General features: G+C 42.8%; 1 protein-coding gene across 1 annotated transcript; it reads right to left on the minus strand.

The window, feature by feature from the left end:
- Positions 1–3,719: 3,719 nt before the first annotated feature.
- On the minus strand, positions 3,720–10,120 carry PLK2 (polo like kinase 2). Its single transcript, XM_074952572.1, has 14 exons — positions 9,855–10,120; positions 9,080–9,187; positions 8,820–8,936; positions 8,499–8,628; positions 8,154–8,241; positions 7,663–7,758; positions 7,206–7,404; positions 6,964–7,111; positions 6,359–6,456; positions 5,597–5,720; positions 5,075–5,315; positions 4,837–4,966; positions 4,634–4,744; positions 3,720–4,497 (listed from the first exon to the last, which is right to left on the minus strand). Exons 1-14 carry the CDS (start codon positions 10,080–10,082, stop codon positions 4,306–4,308), a joined length of 2,010 nt encoding a protein of 669 aa, XP_074808673.1. The 5' UTR covers positions 10,083–10,120; the 3' UTR covers positions 3,720–4,305.
- Between the last annotated feature and the right edge of the window lie 8,076 nt (positions 10,121–18,196).

Consider the following 18,196-nt stretch of genomic DNA (forward strand, 5'->3'; position numbering starts at 1 on the left):
GGAGAAGGTCTTTCCCCACTCTCCTGGTAGCCATCCTGGGCCTGGTCACAGAGACAAGCGTCCAAGTCCTGAGGAGGTCTTGGTAAAACAAGGTTGCTTGGAAAGGTTTCAGGTGGGTGTAAAAGAGCTGGCAGTTATATTGGGCCCTCAGAGGCAGCAGAGAAAGGTGTGCAAAGTGCTAATGACAGAAGTGAAGGGCTTTGCATCCCATTAGTCATCCTCTACACCTCCTAGTCCTCCTTCCCCAAATTCTGTTTTTTTAAAATAATAATTAGAAAAGAACTAGAACTAGACTTAACTCAGAACATAAAACAGTTAATCCTAAACCAAGATGCCATCCTTGCCTGCTTCCGTTCAGATTTATTTTCACATGACACAGACACTGTAAAATGTCTGACCTTTCCCTCTGCTGTGAAATCAGGGAATAAGACAATTTCTAAACTTAGCCTAACCCTAACTTGTAAAGCCTTGATATACCCAAATCCCTCACATAAATTTTGTTTTCTCATTGAAACAAAATTACAAGGATAAATCCCAGAGGCTAAAACTTTATATTCTATTAAACTAAATTCCAAACATTGATGAACCATGATATTAGATTCAAGTACCATATATTAAATAGAGTTTTACTTCTTATTTGGAATGTATTGGTATAATTTAATTGTGGCAATTCAATCAAAGAGATGTTGGCCACCACTGAAGTTAATAAGGCATAAAAAGTGTGAAGACAGTCAGGAAGCTACAGTCTAACAAATACCTAGCACAGCTCATGGTCATAATTGTATTTGATTGCATGGATATTCATTTAACTCAGCATTCCTAGTTAGCTATATGTACCTTCAATGTGTACATTTTGAGTATATCTAAACAGGTAAGATCTTCTCTTTAAGGAAGCACAAAGTAGAAAAATGGTACTCATCTCATTTTATTCTGTGCTGTAAATGCCATTAATGCAGCAGTCACCATCTGCATTTTCCACTTCTGAATATTCTAGGCCAATTTAGGGTCCTTGTTAACCAGACATCATTGCACAGCTTGTAACGCTAATCCTAGAAATAGTTTATCCCTGTGCAATTATGTTTGGTTTTATGAAGTCAGCTTCACCAATCTGTGAGAACCAAAAGCGTACTGCAGAACATCAAGGAATCAAATGTTGAATGGCTGGTGGCATCTAAATGCATTACAACCTCAAAGGATGGCCTATTCTAGAATTCTAATTTTCTTCTTGCCTTACTGGTTATAGCAGCCCTGCTTGTCCAAATGTATTTACACACTCTCTCTCAAAGGTTCTCAAAGTTAATTTTTGGCCAACATGTCACTTTCATCACTCCCTACTAGTCATTATGTGAGTGCTCACCCAGTCCAACTCTCATTTCTAACTTTTGCTCCCTCCTTTAAATCTAGCTCAGAGGTTCCCAGACTGGCAACTTACTCTCCTTGTTTTCAGCAGACAAAACCAGAACAGCTAGGAGGAGGAGATGATAGTCAAAAGAGCAGCATGATTCAACTTTTCAGAAAACTTTTCAAAACATTGGTCATGTTGGAGAGGACTATGCAAGTGCTCTCCTAATACCGTATTAGTTTTCCATGTAAGCAATTGCAACAATGATGTTATGTGACTGGGAATACAGGATCAAGTGGTGCACTAGACACTCTCATTTGTGACATGGTCCACCCTAAGAAAGAATTTGGGAACCATAGCCACAGGACTAAAGTAGTGTCATTTTAAGTAGGCTTTTGATTTAGCCCCTCTCAGCCACACAAAAATTTAGGGCAGTGTACAGTTTTACTTTTTCATTTATAAAAATGAAACATACTAAGTGGTGAAAGACAACACATGGACCAGACAGGTTCACAAGGGTTTAAATAAAGACAATAAAGCAACAAACCTCTTGACACATTGTTCTACATTATTAAATTCAATAGTATTTGAATGACACAGTGGGTTATAAGTGTGCATGACAGATTAAAACCTATAATCATACTCAAGGGTATTAAAGTTTACTCCTTCAATTTGAAGTCAAAGGCATTACCTTGCTCACACTGGCCTGAATGTAGGCCACAGCAAGATGTCAACACAGAAGGTGTAGCTACATAAGCAAAGACTCACTGCTCCTCCTACATGTGCAGATAGCTACCCCGTAATACCTGCGTAGAGGGAGTGGAGATATCGTTCAAGTAATGCTGTTGTATTGCAAGTGCTTGTTTGTTGTTTTTTTAAGTTAATCTTTCTTTTTGGAAAACCAGGAGTTACAAGTTGCTGCATGTGCAATTGGAGGAAAATCAGTCAATTGGGAGTAAAAGTCAGTCATCAACAACATCTCCCTTCTGGGGGAGCTGGAAGGTCCAAATTCTGTTCACAACAGCAAGAATCTAGTTTAACTCCTCCCATTGAAGTACCTGGAGTAACATCTGTCAGCATAACAGTTCAATCAAGTCTTCCTGTCTAGACTTTGAGACTAAATAAATGTTAATACACAATATTCAGGAAGAGCAAAAACTGCATCAGAAGATTCAGATGAGGTTTTACACAAAAGCTAGATAATGCAAGTCCATGGAGACCTAAGGGAAGGTCTAATCCCACCCCCCAATCACTAATTTTAATTGCATTTATAATTTGTTCGGTCTGTGTTTTGTTTTAAAAGACTTTCCACTTCCTGTAGTCAACTGGACTGGTTGACACACTGAGGACATAAGTGGTGTTCTTACAATTATCTTTCCACATAGATGTCACTGTTACATGGGGATTATTTTATTGAGTAAAGGACAGATAGATGTTTAACAAAGCTAACAGCAATGTACAGTTTTCTATGGCAAGAGTTTTCCCCCAGCCATTTTGGAGCACTTAGGTTCTGTACATTTAACCAACATATGAAGAAGTCAGTACTACACATCCAGGGAAACTTAAGACACCAAATGCCAATATTGCATTTGACATATATAAAAATTGTTTTGGTTAAAAAAAATGTTCAATTAGCTGCATTATTAATTTTGACAAATTCAGCCAAAAGTTGGGTACTACGTTTTATGCTAGAGTAGCTTCTTCCTCCCTACATTTTTGTTAAATACTTAATGGGGTTTTAGTTTAAAAAGTCAGAAAATAGCCACTCAAGCATGATGGAAGAGAAACATGCCTAGTCATGTCTAAAAAGCTAAGTGATACACATGGACCCGAAATTCTAGTGTTTGAGTTTTCATGGAATAACTCAAGCCTCCCTTCTCCAATACCAAGAGTTTTCATCCATTGTGAAAGATGGGAAGTTTACTCACAATGAACTCTGACTTTAACAGCAATGTACAATTCCACTGAGTACCCTTCAGAGGAAGGCCTGTTTAATTAATGGCAAGAATTCATTTAAATTCCTGGCATGATGTCTCTTGAAGGCCTCTCACTCTTGTTTTTAGTTATACTACTAATGTAGAAAGAGCCAAGATCTGCACAATTATTTTGCAACTCCATCAACAACTTCCAATTGTATCAGACTTCTGCTGAAGAGTGGTGGTAAAATTTACCTTTTGACAGAATATTGAAGCATATGATCACTCTGTTTGGATGAACAGCTTTCCCATTTCATGCTTAGTGATATGGGTTTGTAGTTTTAAGCTTTTGAGCCGATTAAGGCTCAAGTTGTGTATCTTTTTTAGAGATCGTTTTAGGAAAGCAATCCAGCAAGTTTGTTTTATTGATGCAGAGCAGAGGATCTTAAATTGCATATTAAAGAAATGAGTGGAGAGTGTTCAGTTTTTCCATTCTTTATTGCCAACAAATGTATATTTAAAATATCAAGGTCCAAAAAATTGTTGTGTAATAAATACTTGACTTTGGGCTGTAATAAATAAAAAATTATTAACAAGGAATGCACTTTGCCAGCCACAAGTGTGGCTAGTTCTTGAAAAAATAAGGAAGAAGTTATGGCCATAGTTCACAGTTTTAAGCAGCCAAAACCTGCTCATTACAGCTATTCCACAACATGGAGCTCTCCTTCCCCTTCCCTTCCCAAAGCATATTCACAGTTTTAAGTCCTCCATCAGAACTGCTCCCTACAGAACCAGAAGTCACTCTGCTGAACTTAAGTCAAGCCTTTAAACATGTGCAAAGCAAGAAAGGTCTATTCCAAAGAACTTCTTGTCACACTGTTTCATTAGTCCAACAAAGTAGGATTAGGTCTGTCTGGTCCCAGCCCAGCACACTGCGAGTATAGTTTTCGTACCACCACTCATCCATCATCAACATACTAGTCGCTCCACTGCCTCCACTGTAGATTTCACAGTGAAAAGAATCCTTTCGGTTTAAGAGTCTGTCCTTCAGTTACATCTTTGCAGCAACATGTTCAGTGCATATTCCATTCTGTGTTTTAGTTCCAATGAACATCCAGAAATCAGAAGTGTTGTCAGTCGAAATGTTGTTGATATTCTATCTTCATTGATGTAGGTAAGGAGATACTCCTCATTTTGGTTACAGATGATTATTTTTGTGTGATCATGGTAAAAGTTCACCTGCAAAGAAGAGAATTGTTATTCATTTTTTTCCTGTCAACCTTCAGATGCAGGAGTCTAAAGGAAAGTCACAAGTTCACCTGCACAACAGTGTCACAGGCACACATTTACTCAGCACCATCCTAGAAGTATTTACCTGAAGTGTGCCATCATTGAAGAGCATCATTAACGCTTTGTCAGATTTTAGCCACTGTAAGAGGTAAAGCCTGGGTCTGCGAACATCAGTTACACTGGGCAGATCCCCTCCCTAAGAAAAAAAGAGCAAAGCCACCATGTCAGCTCATGTTTACTGCACATTCATTGCCTTCAGTGGCCTTTCAGAATCTGAGTTGTACTTACATCCATGAGGTTCTCCTCCATGTAGTGAGAGAAGTATTTCAGAACAGTTACTTGGCTGATGAATTGTTCAGGGGCATCTGTAGCTGGAAAGACAGAGCACTGGCCTAGCTCAGCATAGTAGTGGACTGTTCTGCAGGACAAGGGAAAAAATAAACCCAACAATTACAGGTATGTTCAAGCATAAAATTTAAGGCAAACTTAGTGAATTGTCAATCTCTAATCATTTGGAGGCATTTACTTTTTGTCTGGTAAGAGGCTCATGTGTGCTCCATTGTTGAAAAGAACACCCACAGTGTGGTCTGACAGCTGGTAACCAAAGCCGTATTTGTTTGAGTAGTCAACCCATTTTGTAACCCACTGGAAAGATGCAGTCAGCTGTTCTTTGGGAATACTATCTGCTTCTGGCATATTCTCAAGACATCCTCGCAGTACCCTTGCAACTGTATCAGCAACACTTCCCATGGTGCTGTCTTCCAAACCTGAAACAGAAGAGCAGAACTGTTACATTATGCAGATGGTGGGGGTGTTGCCAAATCCTGAACTATCTACACCTTAGTCTAAATAAATCCAGTTTTGTCAGCCTCTTAAGGTTTAGTTCTTTCAGAATGAAGAATTGCAACCAACATTTAGTTTTAAGAATGGGAAGAAATGTGTTCTAAGGCTGAAATCCACTGTTTTATTTGAAGCTTGTTTTTACTGTTTTGCATGTTATGATTTAACAGGAAAACCCAATCTTGAACTCTATTAATGTTGTACTTACATTCACTGCTACTGCTGCAACTTCCTAGAGTTCCTCTAACTATCATTCGAATGGAGTCTCCAATCTGCTTGGTTTCTGCTAGAGTGCCAGGTTTGGCTGCTGTAGTGTTAGAAGGCTGGGTCTCCTACAAGAAGAAATCATATTTAAGAATCAATAAGGCAAGTCAAGTTGTATAGCTCTCATATTAAAGACTGGCATTGCCAGGATCAATTGACAGCTAAATAATTTTAGGAGATCTGGTGTCTGCTTCCTAACAAGTATGAAGGAAGCATCAGGACAAGAACATGTAGTTTATTTATGCTGTTTATGTCTTGCATTTCACAAAGCCTGGACAATGTAGCAAAACTGGTTACTCTAGTTCTCATGAACCCACAAAATGCTGCAGCATTTGGGTTGCACACACTGCATGTGAACATTAAAATAATTTCATTGACATTCTATGAAGACTTACGTTTTTATAATAACCAAATCCTTATATTTGGAGTATTGAGAGAAATGCCTAGCAGCATCCCTTTAAAATTTGTGCAGAATGGAGCACAGATAAAACTAGAGTCTCGAAAGATGTAGAGACACTCTATACAAATATTAAAGGCTATTACATACCAGTGTGGCAAACATGCTTAAACCCTCTTACAACAGTCACTACCATATAACTGCTAATCATTTAAGCGTGGTTAGGGAATATAAATCTCAATTATGAATTCGTGCCATGTATCAGGAACTACAATGGGATCGGGTAGTAGTAAATCAGTTTGACTATACCTCATCTGTTCTGTGTCTGTGGGGCTGTTGGGTTATTGAGGTCTTTTTCAAATCATGTCTAAGTTTGTAGATTTCTTCGTCCTCTTTAGCTAGTCTATCTGTAATTTAAAAAACCAAATATTTATCATATCTAAAAATGTTTACACAATGCCTAATACTATAAATACCCCACAAAAATGTTAGCTACAAACAAAGATGGAATGTGTAAACAACTCATTCATTCCCTCTCCTTGCAGGGCATTGTCTCCCACCTGCAGCATACTCCTGGCAAATATTATGTATAATGGTATTTCTACCTTGAGACTAACTGTAGTTAAACAGAAACAGTAGATTATCGCCATATAAAAAGCTTGCTGGTATACTATAAGAAACATTTCCCTATGTAAACTGGGGATGTAGACTATGGGCTACATCTGCCTACACCTAGTGGCATGCAGATCAATACGAATATGACAAGGACAAGACAGTTCGATGATGTAAATTAACAGTTTACAATATTATACTTGGGTAAACGCAAATGCTGTTTTTACATCTTGTAGATGTATCCCTAGTTGACACTAAGTGTAAGCAAGCTATATACAAGAGTATAATTCTAATATACTTACTATGTGCATCAAAGTATCTTGCTTTTTCCTTTTTACCACCAAACAGAGCAGCAGCTGCCTTTTTGAAGAAATTCTTAGCTGGACTTGACAAGTGGAAGTCAGGAACAGTGTGACAACAGCTAGAGGAGAGTCGATCTGGTGTAAAGCCCTGTAGAAATGAAACATAGAAGCCAATACTTAGAAGACTGATGTGCGCTTAGAATAATGCAATGTTCTGGACCAGAAAGCTACACAGTACAAACCTGTAAGAAAAAGTCATGTCGAATTATATCATCTAAACTGGGCCGGTCCTCGGGATTTTTTGACAACATGCTAGCTATTAAGTGCTTTGCAGGTGCCAACAGAGATGATGGTAGAGTGTATCTTGCTTCCCTTATACATCTGTAGGTTTCTTTGAGGTTTGTCGTCTCAAATGGAGGTCTTCCTAACAGCATTGTGTACCTGTTTAAGAGGAATAAAAGAGGCTCTCAGTACTTGAGTAAATGCAAAAACACTTCAAAATATAGGGAGATTTTTTTAAAGTCACTTGAAATTAGCAGCTCATTTCTTAGCAAGAAGGTTGCTTTAATAATTCATGTGTTATATTTGTCGGTTAGGCAGACTTTAGGCATTGTGTTCACCCAGTCATTGCCTCTGAGCCCTAAGGCTAATCCAAGTTATATTATCAAGACAGCTTTGAGTCTTTGAAGTGATACTTACATTACGCAACCTAAGGCCCATATGTCAGATTCACATCCATGTCCTTGTTTGTTGAGGACTTCTGGAGAGAGGTAATTTGGTGTGCCACAGATTGTTCTGCAAACCAAAGAGATCAGGACTCAATATATCAACCCGGAGAAGAAATGTAGGGGTGTTTCCATAGGGCAGTTTACCCCCTCCATTAGATTTGGGCAGGAGTTTAGAAGCTCTCAAAAAAACAGTGTGCATCACTGTTACCAACATTCCTATTTAGTCTTCAATATACAGGAAAAGCCATACGACGCACATCATGGCAACACTGAGTCAGACATCCTGCCTCTGGCATTGGCCAGTATCTAAGTGTCCAGAGCAATAAGCCTCCCAGCACATACTGCAGTGCTTTTACAGGAGGGAAAAGTTCTGACCCCTGCAGTGGTTGCTGGTCTTTGGATTCCTCTAATTTTTAGATTTTTGGATTAATGCTGTCCCTTAAACATTCTTGAGGCTCCTACCTCCTTCTGTGTTCCAGCGGTTCCAACCTTGCTGCCAAACCAAAGTCGCCTACTTTTAGTTCCATGGCCTCATTAATGAAGAAATTGCCTAGACAAAGAAAAAAAAGTGAATCCCTTCCTGGCAAGATAGGGATGCATTAGCCATGAATGCTGAGTCACACTAGCAAAAGCCAGCAGATAGCCAAGCTTTTTTTATGAATACTTAATGTCATTACTTAAGTGCTCCAGGTTTCCATTGTAGAAAAAGACAGAGGTGATTCTATCAATTGAGCTATAAGTCTGCTAAGTGCCCCAGTGCTGGAAGCAGTGCTTTTTTTGCAATCAATGACGGAAAAAATGACTTACCTAGTTTAAGGTCTCTGTGCAAGATTTCCTGTTCATGAAGATATTTTAGCCCTGACACTATCTGCCTGAGATAGTATCGCACTTCTGGTTCCGTCAATACCTTCCTTGCTTTCAAGATGTGAGCCATAGACTACAAAAAAAAAAAATCGAACACACAAAGAGGTGAATTAAAGTTCTCAAGTAGGTTTCACTTTTAACGAAAAAGCAAGGCAAAATGACCCCCCCCAAAAAAGCTATGAGAAATCTTTCACATATTATACATTTACATTAGTTGCAGATCCCAGGTAAGTGAATATTGAATTTCTCCCAGCTGATGCTCACCCTTCTACTGCAGTACTCCAGAAGAATGTAAATATTCTCTTTGTCCTCAAAGTAGTGGTAAAACTGTACAACGTGCCTGTGATTAAGCATTCTGTGCAGCTCAATCTCTTTATCAATCTAAAGCACAAGACACAAGAAAAGCTTATTAGCCTTGCAACCTTGGTTGAGGAGACTGCTAACGCCAGCAGACATTTCTAAAGAGGGAAGGGCCATGCAGCACACAAAGAGATTTTTTAAACAAGAGTCACTCATGCACACACCTTTTCCCTTTGATGAGGTTTAGCTACTCTGCTGTGAGGAATGATTTTTGCAGCATAGACTTTGTTCGTTGTCAAATCGGTCATCTCATAACATTTGGCAAATCCACCCTAAAGAGATAAACCAAAAAAAAAAAAATGCAATTAAGCATGGTATGAAAGAGGTTCCTCATTTAATCAGTCATCTGCTGGGTCTAATTGTTCAAGAAGCTTGCAACAGTAGGGGGCTGGTGTAGTTTCCTCCACATTGGGCATTTCGGTAGCAGACAGACCCCCACCTCATTGTGTGGAGGGAGGAGGGCGGCTCCCAAATCAAAGCCATTTTAGAGACATGACATGAGAAAACACAATTTTAGGGACGTAGGAAAGGGGAGATCCAGGGATAAGTGGTGGGGCAGAAAGGGCCAGTGTAACATAGCATGCTTCACACGCTCCCGTTTACACAGACAAGGAGATCCGATCCCGATTTAGACAGTCACAGGGCATCACTTCCACCGCGCTATATCCGAGCGAGTCCGACAAGGCAGCCAGCCACACAGGCGGGCCTGCGGCTGCCGAAGAGGGGATTTGCAGCATGCAGCAGGTGACCACGCGAACTGACATGCAGGGGGAAAGGGGTGGGGCAGGACACTGCTGCCGGGCTCGAGGGAGGACCATGCCGCGCTCGGCCCCGCTGCCGGTGCAGGAAGGGAGCAGGGAGCTGCCGGGCTGGCTGCTCCCCGGGGCGAGTCGCTTTCCGGAGCCCGGGAGGCGGAGGCTGCAGGCGCCGGTCCTTTACCTTGCCGAGCACCTTGCCGCGGCAGTAGCGCTTGCCCGTGCCGGGGTCGGTGATAACCCGGGAGACCTCGGGGGCAGCCTGCGGGTGGTGATGCTGCTGCGGCTGCTCCTCCACCGGCTTCTTGCGCCGCGCCTCCTCGCCGCAAGCTCTGCCCGGCCCCGGCTCGCCCGCCCTGGGGCCGCCGCCGCTGCCGCCCGGCTGCTGAGCGATAGTCCGCAGTAACTCCATCGCCAGCCCAACTCGCGCCCAGCCCCGCTACTCGCCACTGCGCGGGGCGCCCGCCGCACGCGCCCCTTATAGCGCAGGCGGCGGCGGCGGCTCCGCCCCGAACCCCGCCTCCGTCACAAAGCGCCGCCTTCTAGCCCGCCCGCTGCTGCTGCCCTGCGCACGAGCTGCCCGCCCGGGAGCGCGAGTTAAATGCCGCGCGCGCGCGCCCGCCCGTCCGCCGTGTGTGAGGGGGGCAATCCCCGTGGGTGTCACCAGCGGCCCCTGAGCCCCGCCCCTGCAATGGCGGGGCCCCTCCCTCCCGTACTCCGGCAGATTTGGGTGGCGCGATTCCGCCTCGCCGTTCCCCAGGAGCAAGCTGCCCAGCGACAGAAAATCCGCAGCCAAGCCACTGACGCGGGGCCTGGAGCCGGCGGGTGCAGGGCTGGGATGGGCCCGGCCAGTCCATCGGTCATGTCCCAGGCACACAACCCCTCCGCCCCCCACAGGCTGGAGCCTTGCCCATCCCGTGCAGGGAAACCCGGCAGCGGTGGCACCAGCAGTGTCCTTTGGCGAGGGGCGTGTCTCTCCCTGCCCCCAGGGGCGCAGGGGAAGGCGATGCACCCACCAGGATACATGTGCCCTTTGGGCTGGCCTTGTTTTTCCTGTCTCTTGTCTGTTGGTCTGAACAGATCGTGTGGGCAACACCCAGGGTGAGGGCACATGCCCTGACTGCACCCCAACTTAACTAGATGGAGCCATGCCAGTTACAGACACACACAGGCTGAGGTCCTTAGTCCTCCCGCTCTTCCCTGCCAACAAGTAATTGAAATTCTCAAGGACAGAGACAAGAGCCCTTCTCACCTCCCCACCTCATCCCACTGTTCCCCTTGAGGGCCCAGTAGTAAGGCTAGTGGAGCATGTGAAATACCTGTAATAAAATGCAAGGCTACTCGAAAAGCAGATTTTTCTTTGAACGTGACAATGGCTCCAGTTTTATGACCATGTCACTATGGTGCACACTTTTTAAAAAACAAAGTCCTAAGCAAAAAAAATAAATAAAAAAAATGGGGGAGGAGGGCTAATTTATAAAAGTGAGAATCACTTTGACAGGCAAGAATTTGCATTTTCAGTGCAAAAATAGCCTTTTGATTGGAACTGTGAATACAATGAAATTTGGCTGGGGGACGGGCACTGCACAAAAAGAAACAACATTTTCAGGGAAAATTGAACAAATTTTGTGACGTTCTAAGGACCCACAAGAAATCCACTTTTGTTGCCTTTGCACCACTTGATCGATATCTTCCTGGAAAATCTTCTCAGTTTAGTCCTTTGGCTGCTGAAGCACTGCCCATCATTGATGCAACAAGTCTCTGAGCTAAGGATCTAGTCATTGCTAAGTGGATTATTAACCTGCTGAGACGGGAGAAAGCTAGTTTCTCCTGTAGCAGTGCAGAGTAAAAGGAGACCACGAGTGACATCTGGTGGAAAATAGCCAGCACAAAGGCAAGGCGGGCAGATGAGACTAATGGTAACTATCACAGCAGCCCTGCAAAATTCACCAGCTGGGCCACAAAATCTACTCTCCCACTGCACCTTGATGGAAACTATAAGGAAAAAAAGTTCACTGTTTTGTTTGCCTGTATAACTATTTATCTATGTATTCACTCTGGCAGAGGGAGTAAGTGAGATTTTTCAAGGAATTGGGAGGAACATTCTGCAAAGTATAAAAATACACAGGTAATTTTGGGGGAATTTGACAACAAAACAAACACGAAAAAAGAATCACCTTTTATTAATCATGTTTATTACAGTAGTGCCAAAGGACTAGCCAAGACTCTGGCTCCAATTGTTAGGTCAGCAGTTTTCAACCTGTGGTCCACAGACTTCTGGGGGTCCCCAGGCTATGTCTAAGGGGTCTGCGAAAGGTTGTCGTTACCATAGAACAGTGGTTTTCAACCTGGGGTCCGCAGACTATATTTAAAATTTCCAAAGGGGTCCACACCTCCATTCAAAAAAATTTAAGGGTCTGCAAATGAGAAAAGGTTGACAACCACTATGTTAGGCACTGTACAAAAGCAAAGGGTATTTTTTTCCAGGCATTCTTATTAAGTGTACCAAATGCATTCCAACAGATAAGTTAATGAACCCTTGGCAGGCCTTTGACTGCAAAAGGTAAGTTCGGGAAGCTAATTTTTCAGTTGCCGTCCCAAAAAATATTGTGCGGTGTTACTCTGCATTATTAAGCGGCTGCCCATATTTCACTCCAGTGGTGGCTGAGTTTCAGTCATAGGTGAAGTGATCTAATCAAATCTAGGTATGTGGATTAGAAACTGACTTTCTAGGTCTTTGGATAGGCTATATAGGTGTGTGACTATATATTCATTTCTCAGGACTTTGGATAGGCACATCGGAAAATACTGGAAAGGCACATTTTAAATACTGAAATGAATAAATAAAGTCTGTTACGTTTCGTCACTAGACTGAAGCATGATACATGTAAAATGTTATTATTTCCTCAATTAAGCATACCTTTTTTTTTGTTTAGTTTGTTTTTTTACAATTTGAGGGTATTTTCTCTCTCTTTACTGGTGACTGATCTAGTCAATCATGTAAACTACAACAGCAGTTTCCAGAGCATATAATTATATAAAGTGGTTTATGTGTCAAGTTCTTGAGCATCTCCATTTCACATCTATGTTGAGGGCACATAGCAACAAAATATTTGTTTTCTGATGCTCCACCATGTGGATAATAGAAAAAATGCAATGAGAAAAGATTTAAGGATCCTTGTGTATGTGCTGTTCTATGAGGAGTCATTGGTTTTATATCAGATATTTTTATTTGAGCATATAGATTATATAAGTTCTAGTAAAATGAAGTCAGCGTTATTTAGCTGATAGACCAGCAGTCAAAGAGTTCAGAGAGCTGGGCTCTATCCAGTTCTATAATTCATGTGGTATGTGACCTTGAGCGCGTTACTTAGATCTGTCAGGGGCTCAGTTCCCCAGGCTGTTTCCATTAGAACTCAGACATTTTAATTTTGTCCATCTGATTCTGGACGTGTGAATTATTATCTAAAGAACAAATTATTCCCCCAAAACTTTGTAAACTGCTTGGATCGCCTCTGGTGAAAGGTACTATATAAATGTAAAATATTGTAGATCACAGCCCTCTGCTGGACAGAATCAGAACTACTCACTCAAATTTATTTTACAAAATCATAGGCTCTATCCCACTAACCGCTAATGGAAACTCATTAGATTGACATTAATGGGACTTAAGCACACATTCAATGGGACTTAAGTGCATGCTTAAAATTAAGTACTTAAGTGCTTCACTGAATAGACACTTGTGCTTAGCTGAAGCAAGGTCTTGAAGCAGAATGATCTGAGTTCTGCCCCGCTGTTCCCATGGAGTTTTGAAGTGACAACTGTGAAGCCCCAGGTACTAGGCATTTGTTACGGTATTACTTGTGAATATTTCTTGGCACAGAGGGCAGTGGGCAAATGCACTAGCCTGACCTTAAGGTGCTGAGCTTATGTTTAGATTTAGCGACAAGTAAAAGACATCAGTTTTCATGATGATCAAACCTCAAAAGGTTATGAGTAAGGATAAGATTTTGTCACAGTTATGTTTAGTAAAAGTCATGGACAGGTTGCGGGCAATAAACAGAAATTCACAGAAGCCTCCAACCTGTCTGTGATGTTTACTAAAAATAATGGGGCGGTTAATGGGGGGACGACTGAAGCCCGAGCCCCATAGGGGGAGAGTGAAAGCCCCAGCACCAGCCACAGCAGCTGACAGCTCCGGGACTCCTGCCACCCTCGGTAGCTGAGAGCTCTGTGGCCCCTGCCACCCATGGTGGTTCAGAGCTCTGGTTTCCCCACGCCCACAGCAGCTGACAGCTGCAGGACCCTCACCACCTGTAGCGTCTGAGAGCTCCAGGGCCAGCAACTCAGAGCTCTGGGCCCTCCCACCTGCATCATCTGACTGCCTCAGGGCCCCCGTCGCCCGCAGGTGGCTGACATCTCCAGGGCCTCCTCCAGCTGTCAGCTCTGGCCCAACCACCTCAGGGCATGGGGCTGAAGCTGAAGTGGAAAATGTCACAGAGATCCCTGAGAGTTGTGGAATCCATTACCTCCATGACAAAATCTTATCCTTAGTTATGAGATTTCCTCTGGAGAAGCTCCCATAAATTTGAATGTGTTTCTGAAACCATTGAGGTCCTCTTTTTCTCTCCTTCCTGCCTCTGACCTTTCTCCCTCCATTCTTCCAGAACCAGCTCCTTATGTTACCTCCCTTTTTTCCATGAGCCCTCAGCAGCTCAACTCCTACTCCCCAATCCCCAACAGCTCTCTGGACACCAACTTTCTCGACCTCTTGGGTCTCCAGCCTACTGCCTAACTCCGCAGCTTCCTCCCCCTGATCTTCAGCAGATGTTCTTCCTGCAGCAATATTCTACTCGGCTGGGTTCCTGGTATGGGTCAGGGCCTCAGCAAGGTCTCAGGCCTGATGCTCTCTTTGGCAGGCTCTGGCTGGCTACTGTATTCAGCTATTACCTGGTGTAGTGCTTCTTGTGGTCAAAGGTACCTCCTCTGATCCTAAGTGAGATTAGGAATTTAAATAAATTAGAGTTTCTCCCATCTGTTGAGACAGTGAGATGGATTTAATCAAAATTAGGAGGGTGTTTAATATCATGGAAAAGAAAGGAAGATCCTTATCTGAACTTTTAAAAAACTTTATGATTTCAGTTCATTTGAATTTGAGGCTGAAGTAGGGACCATACGTCCCATTTTGCCCAGGACAGTCACTTTTTAAGCTCTGTCCCGGCTGTCCCAACTTTTTTAGCAAAACTAAGCATTTGTCCAGTTTGCTCTTGCCAACTGATCATCAGTTAGCAAGAGCAAAATGGACAAATGCAATTTTGAAAAAAAAAAAAAAAGGGTGTGTGTGCAAGCCCTAGTGGGGCACAGAGAAACATGCAGGGCAGGGGTGGTGAGTGCCAGCCCCACGCAGGAGGGAGGGCTTGAAAAAGCAGCTTGAACTGGGCTGGCCCTGCGCAGGTGAGTGGCAGGGGGTTTCAGGCCAGCCCCACAGGTGGGGGGAACAGAGGGCCTCCAGCCGGCCCCACGCAGATGGGCAGTGGGGGTTGGGGGGGGGAAGGGATGTCATTCTGGCCCCATGTGCCAAGGGGAGGAGGATCTCAGGCCAGCCCCGTGGGGTGTCCCATTTTCCCTTTGGAAAAATATGGTCACGGTAGGCTGAAGTTTGGGACATTTCTTATTTTATCTGAGCTGATTTGCCATGCTCCTATGTTTATGTGCTTGTGACACTCTGTACCTCAAAGTAGCACCCTGGAACCCCCATATTCACCACTGTCATATAATTATGATATTTTCTGTACAAAGTATGCATTGTGAGGTATCATTTTAAAAGCCTTGATCTGTTGAACATTACTATCCTGTTGGATTGTATGTGCTGTCATTGTACGTGAAGTTATGGAGTATTTCTACATGTGTTACTCAAATATGTATCCGATGCATCCGATGAAGTGAGCTGTAGCTCACGAAAGCTTATGCTCAAATAAATTTGTTAGTTTCTAAGGTGCCACAAATACTCCTTTTCTTTTTGCGAATACAGACTAACATGGCTGCTACTCTGAAACCTGTCAAATATGTTATGAGGTTAGGAACACCCACAGCCAGCCTTTCAGTTGTAACAAAGAAGTAGCCATCACCTGCCAGAGGGTCATTAATGGCTCATCAACACACAATTCGCTATCCCTTCTCAGAGAAGGCACATATGCCATGGGGGCAAACTAACCCATATCACAGCAAGGGTCTTTCTAGCAGCTGGAAGAAAGTATGAGAGAGAGACAGTGACATAATCACTTGACCTTTCCTTTCCTCCCCCCACTCCCCCATCACAACACCTGGGAGATTGTCTGCAAGAAAAAGACTTTGAACTGGGGAAGTTTGGTCCCAGGCTGGAAAGTGGTCTACACTGTGTATTGAAGAAATGTAACCATCTGTCAGGGTGAGACATTGCTTGATTCAAATCTGGCTTAGTCTGTTTAAGTTAGAACTCGGGCTGTGTTTCTATTTTTGTTTCTTAGGTAACCAACTTTGATCTCTATGCCTGCTACTTATTATCACTTAAAATCAATCTTTCTGTAGTTAATAACTTTATTTTATATTTTACCTAAAACTGTGTTTTTAATTGAAGGGCTAAGGGAATCTCAGCTCAGCTCAGGTTACAAAGGCTGGTGCACATCCACTTTCCTACGAAGAAGCAATGAACTACTAGGTAATGAGTTTACATTAGCCAGGCTTCTGACCAGTGCAAGATGGTACAGTTCTGGGGTGCAAGACTGGGGAGCTGGAGGGAATTGGCCAACGCCTCTCTCTGCTGATGGTTCATGAATGGCTGAGAGGTCATTCATGTAACTCAGTTGAGTGTGTCCCTGCCTGTGGATGGCTGTGTAAGTGCAGTGCCAATGAGAGGTTTGTAGCAGCATCACATGTGAGAGATAGCCCAAGTGGGTGCATTCGGAGGGCTCAGGGGTCCCACAGTCCAGATTGCATCCTGGGGGCCCTGTCACAGTGCTTCAGCAGCCTCAACCTATAACCAGTTCATGTTACTAAACTTGTTATACAAATTGACACATTTGTCAGTTTTCTGTCTCAGTTAGGGCTGGCCTTTTACTTATTTGGATTCCTTGTTTTCTCCTGTAGTTGTTCCCCTCCTTTTCTTCAGAGTGCAGGTTTTGTTTTTAATGTTTCCCAGTAGCCAGTCTTAGAACTCCCTCTTCTGGTGAAACACTATGATGCATCCAGTTTGCATTCTTGTTAAAATCATTGTACTGGGATGGATCAGTTGTGATTTTGTCCCATCCTATGCTTAAGGCACCCTCTTTTCGTCCAGACTGCCTCACATGCACAGAAGTTAAATACAGATTTAATATTTTTAATGTACACGTTTTTCAAATTAGCCAGTTGCAGCTTTTCCTACACTAGGATGGGAGAGTTATAATATGTGTCCAGCAATATTCTTTAACATTTACTCTAATTATTTACTTTCATGATTCTGACACTGAAATTATTTGCTTTTGTCATTCTTACATTGGAAGACATACAGGTTGATTCTTTTGATCTGATACACTACATGGGAGCATTAATAACCATTTCACATTTGCAGTTTATATTGTCACTAATCACCTCAATATACATACAGACATATGCATATTGCACTGCTTGATATGCATTATTCTGCATAACATATATCAGAACTAATGTGAATGACTGTTTCTGTCATAACTCACTCATTTTTGTTTACTTCAACTGAAACTTGGAGACCAACAAAATTATTTTCACAATTTCACTTACATTGGGCTGCCCATATTTAATTAGTGCACAACAAAAAAAATGGAAGGTACAATCATACCTCCCCCCAAAACACCCGTGAGAGTTGTCAAAGGAGGCATCTGAAACAATGGGCACTTGTATAACCATCTCTAGACTTCTTCCCAAATTGCTTTAGGGGGCGTGCGGCAAGGCCTCTTCACAGTTTCTGCAGATCCCTGGGTTGTACATGGAGCATTCCTCCCTGAACTCACCCACTCCTCTTGCACACTTCTCCTGGCATCTTTTGGGGGTGACTAGCATCTCTGATGGCGAGAGCAAGGAGCAGTCCCTGCACTCAGGAAATCACAAGGACATGGTTCTGCACTCCACCCTGAGGATTTCTTAGAGCTGGTTCATACAGTTTGTGATACTGCATGAGTGCATTATTGTGTTTTGTCCATTTTGTTTACCACAACCTGGCTTACTTATTCTGTATATTCCAGGCAAAAAAGCACTCTCAGTAAGATGAAGTTCAGGTGCTAAGTTTATATCAGTAACTTAAAGATAAAAATCCTTACTAGAGCAATCTGATTCGTTAAAAAAATACTTAAAAAATTGCTTGAAAATTCAGAGTTAAGGTTGAATTTACCAAACCCCAGAATATCTGAAAGAATAGCTACCTGAAATTCCAGACTCCCTCAACTCAGCCTCTACAGCCTTGCACTGAAATAAATCTAAGGGTATGTCCACACTTAAACCAAAACTCTATTTTAGCTACCCATAGCAAACAGC

This window comes from Natator depressus, chromosome 5 (assembly GCF_965152275.1).
Source record: "Natator depressus isolate rNatDep1 chromosome 5, rNatDep2.hap1, whole genome shotgun sequence".
NCBI lineage: Eukaryota > Metazoa > Chordata > Testudines > Cheloniidae > Natator > Natator depressus.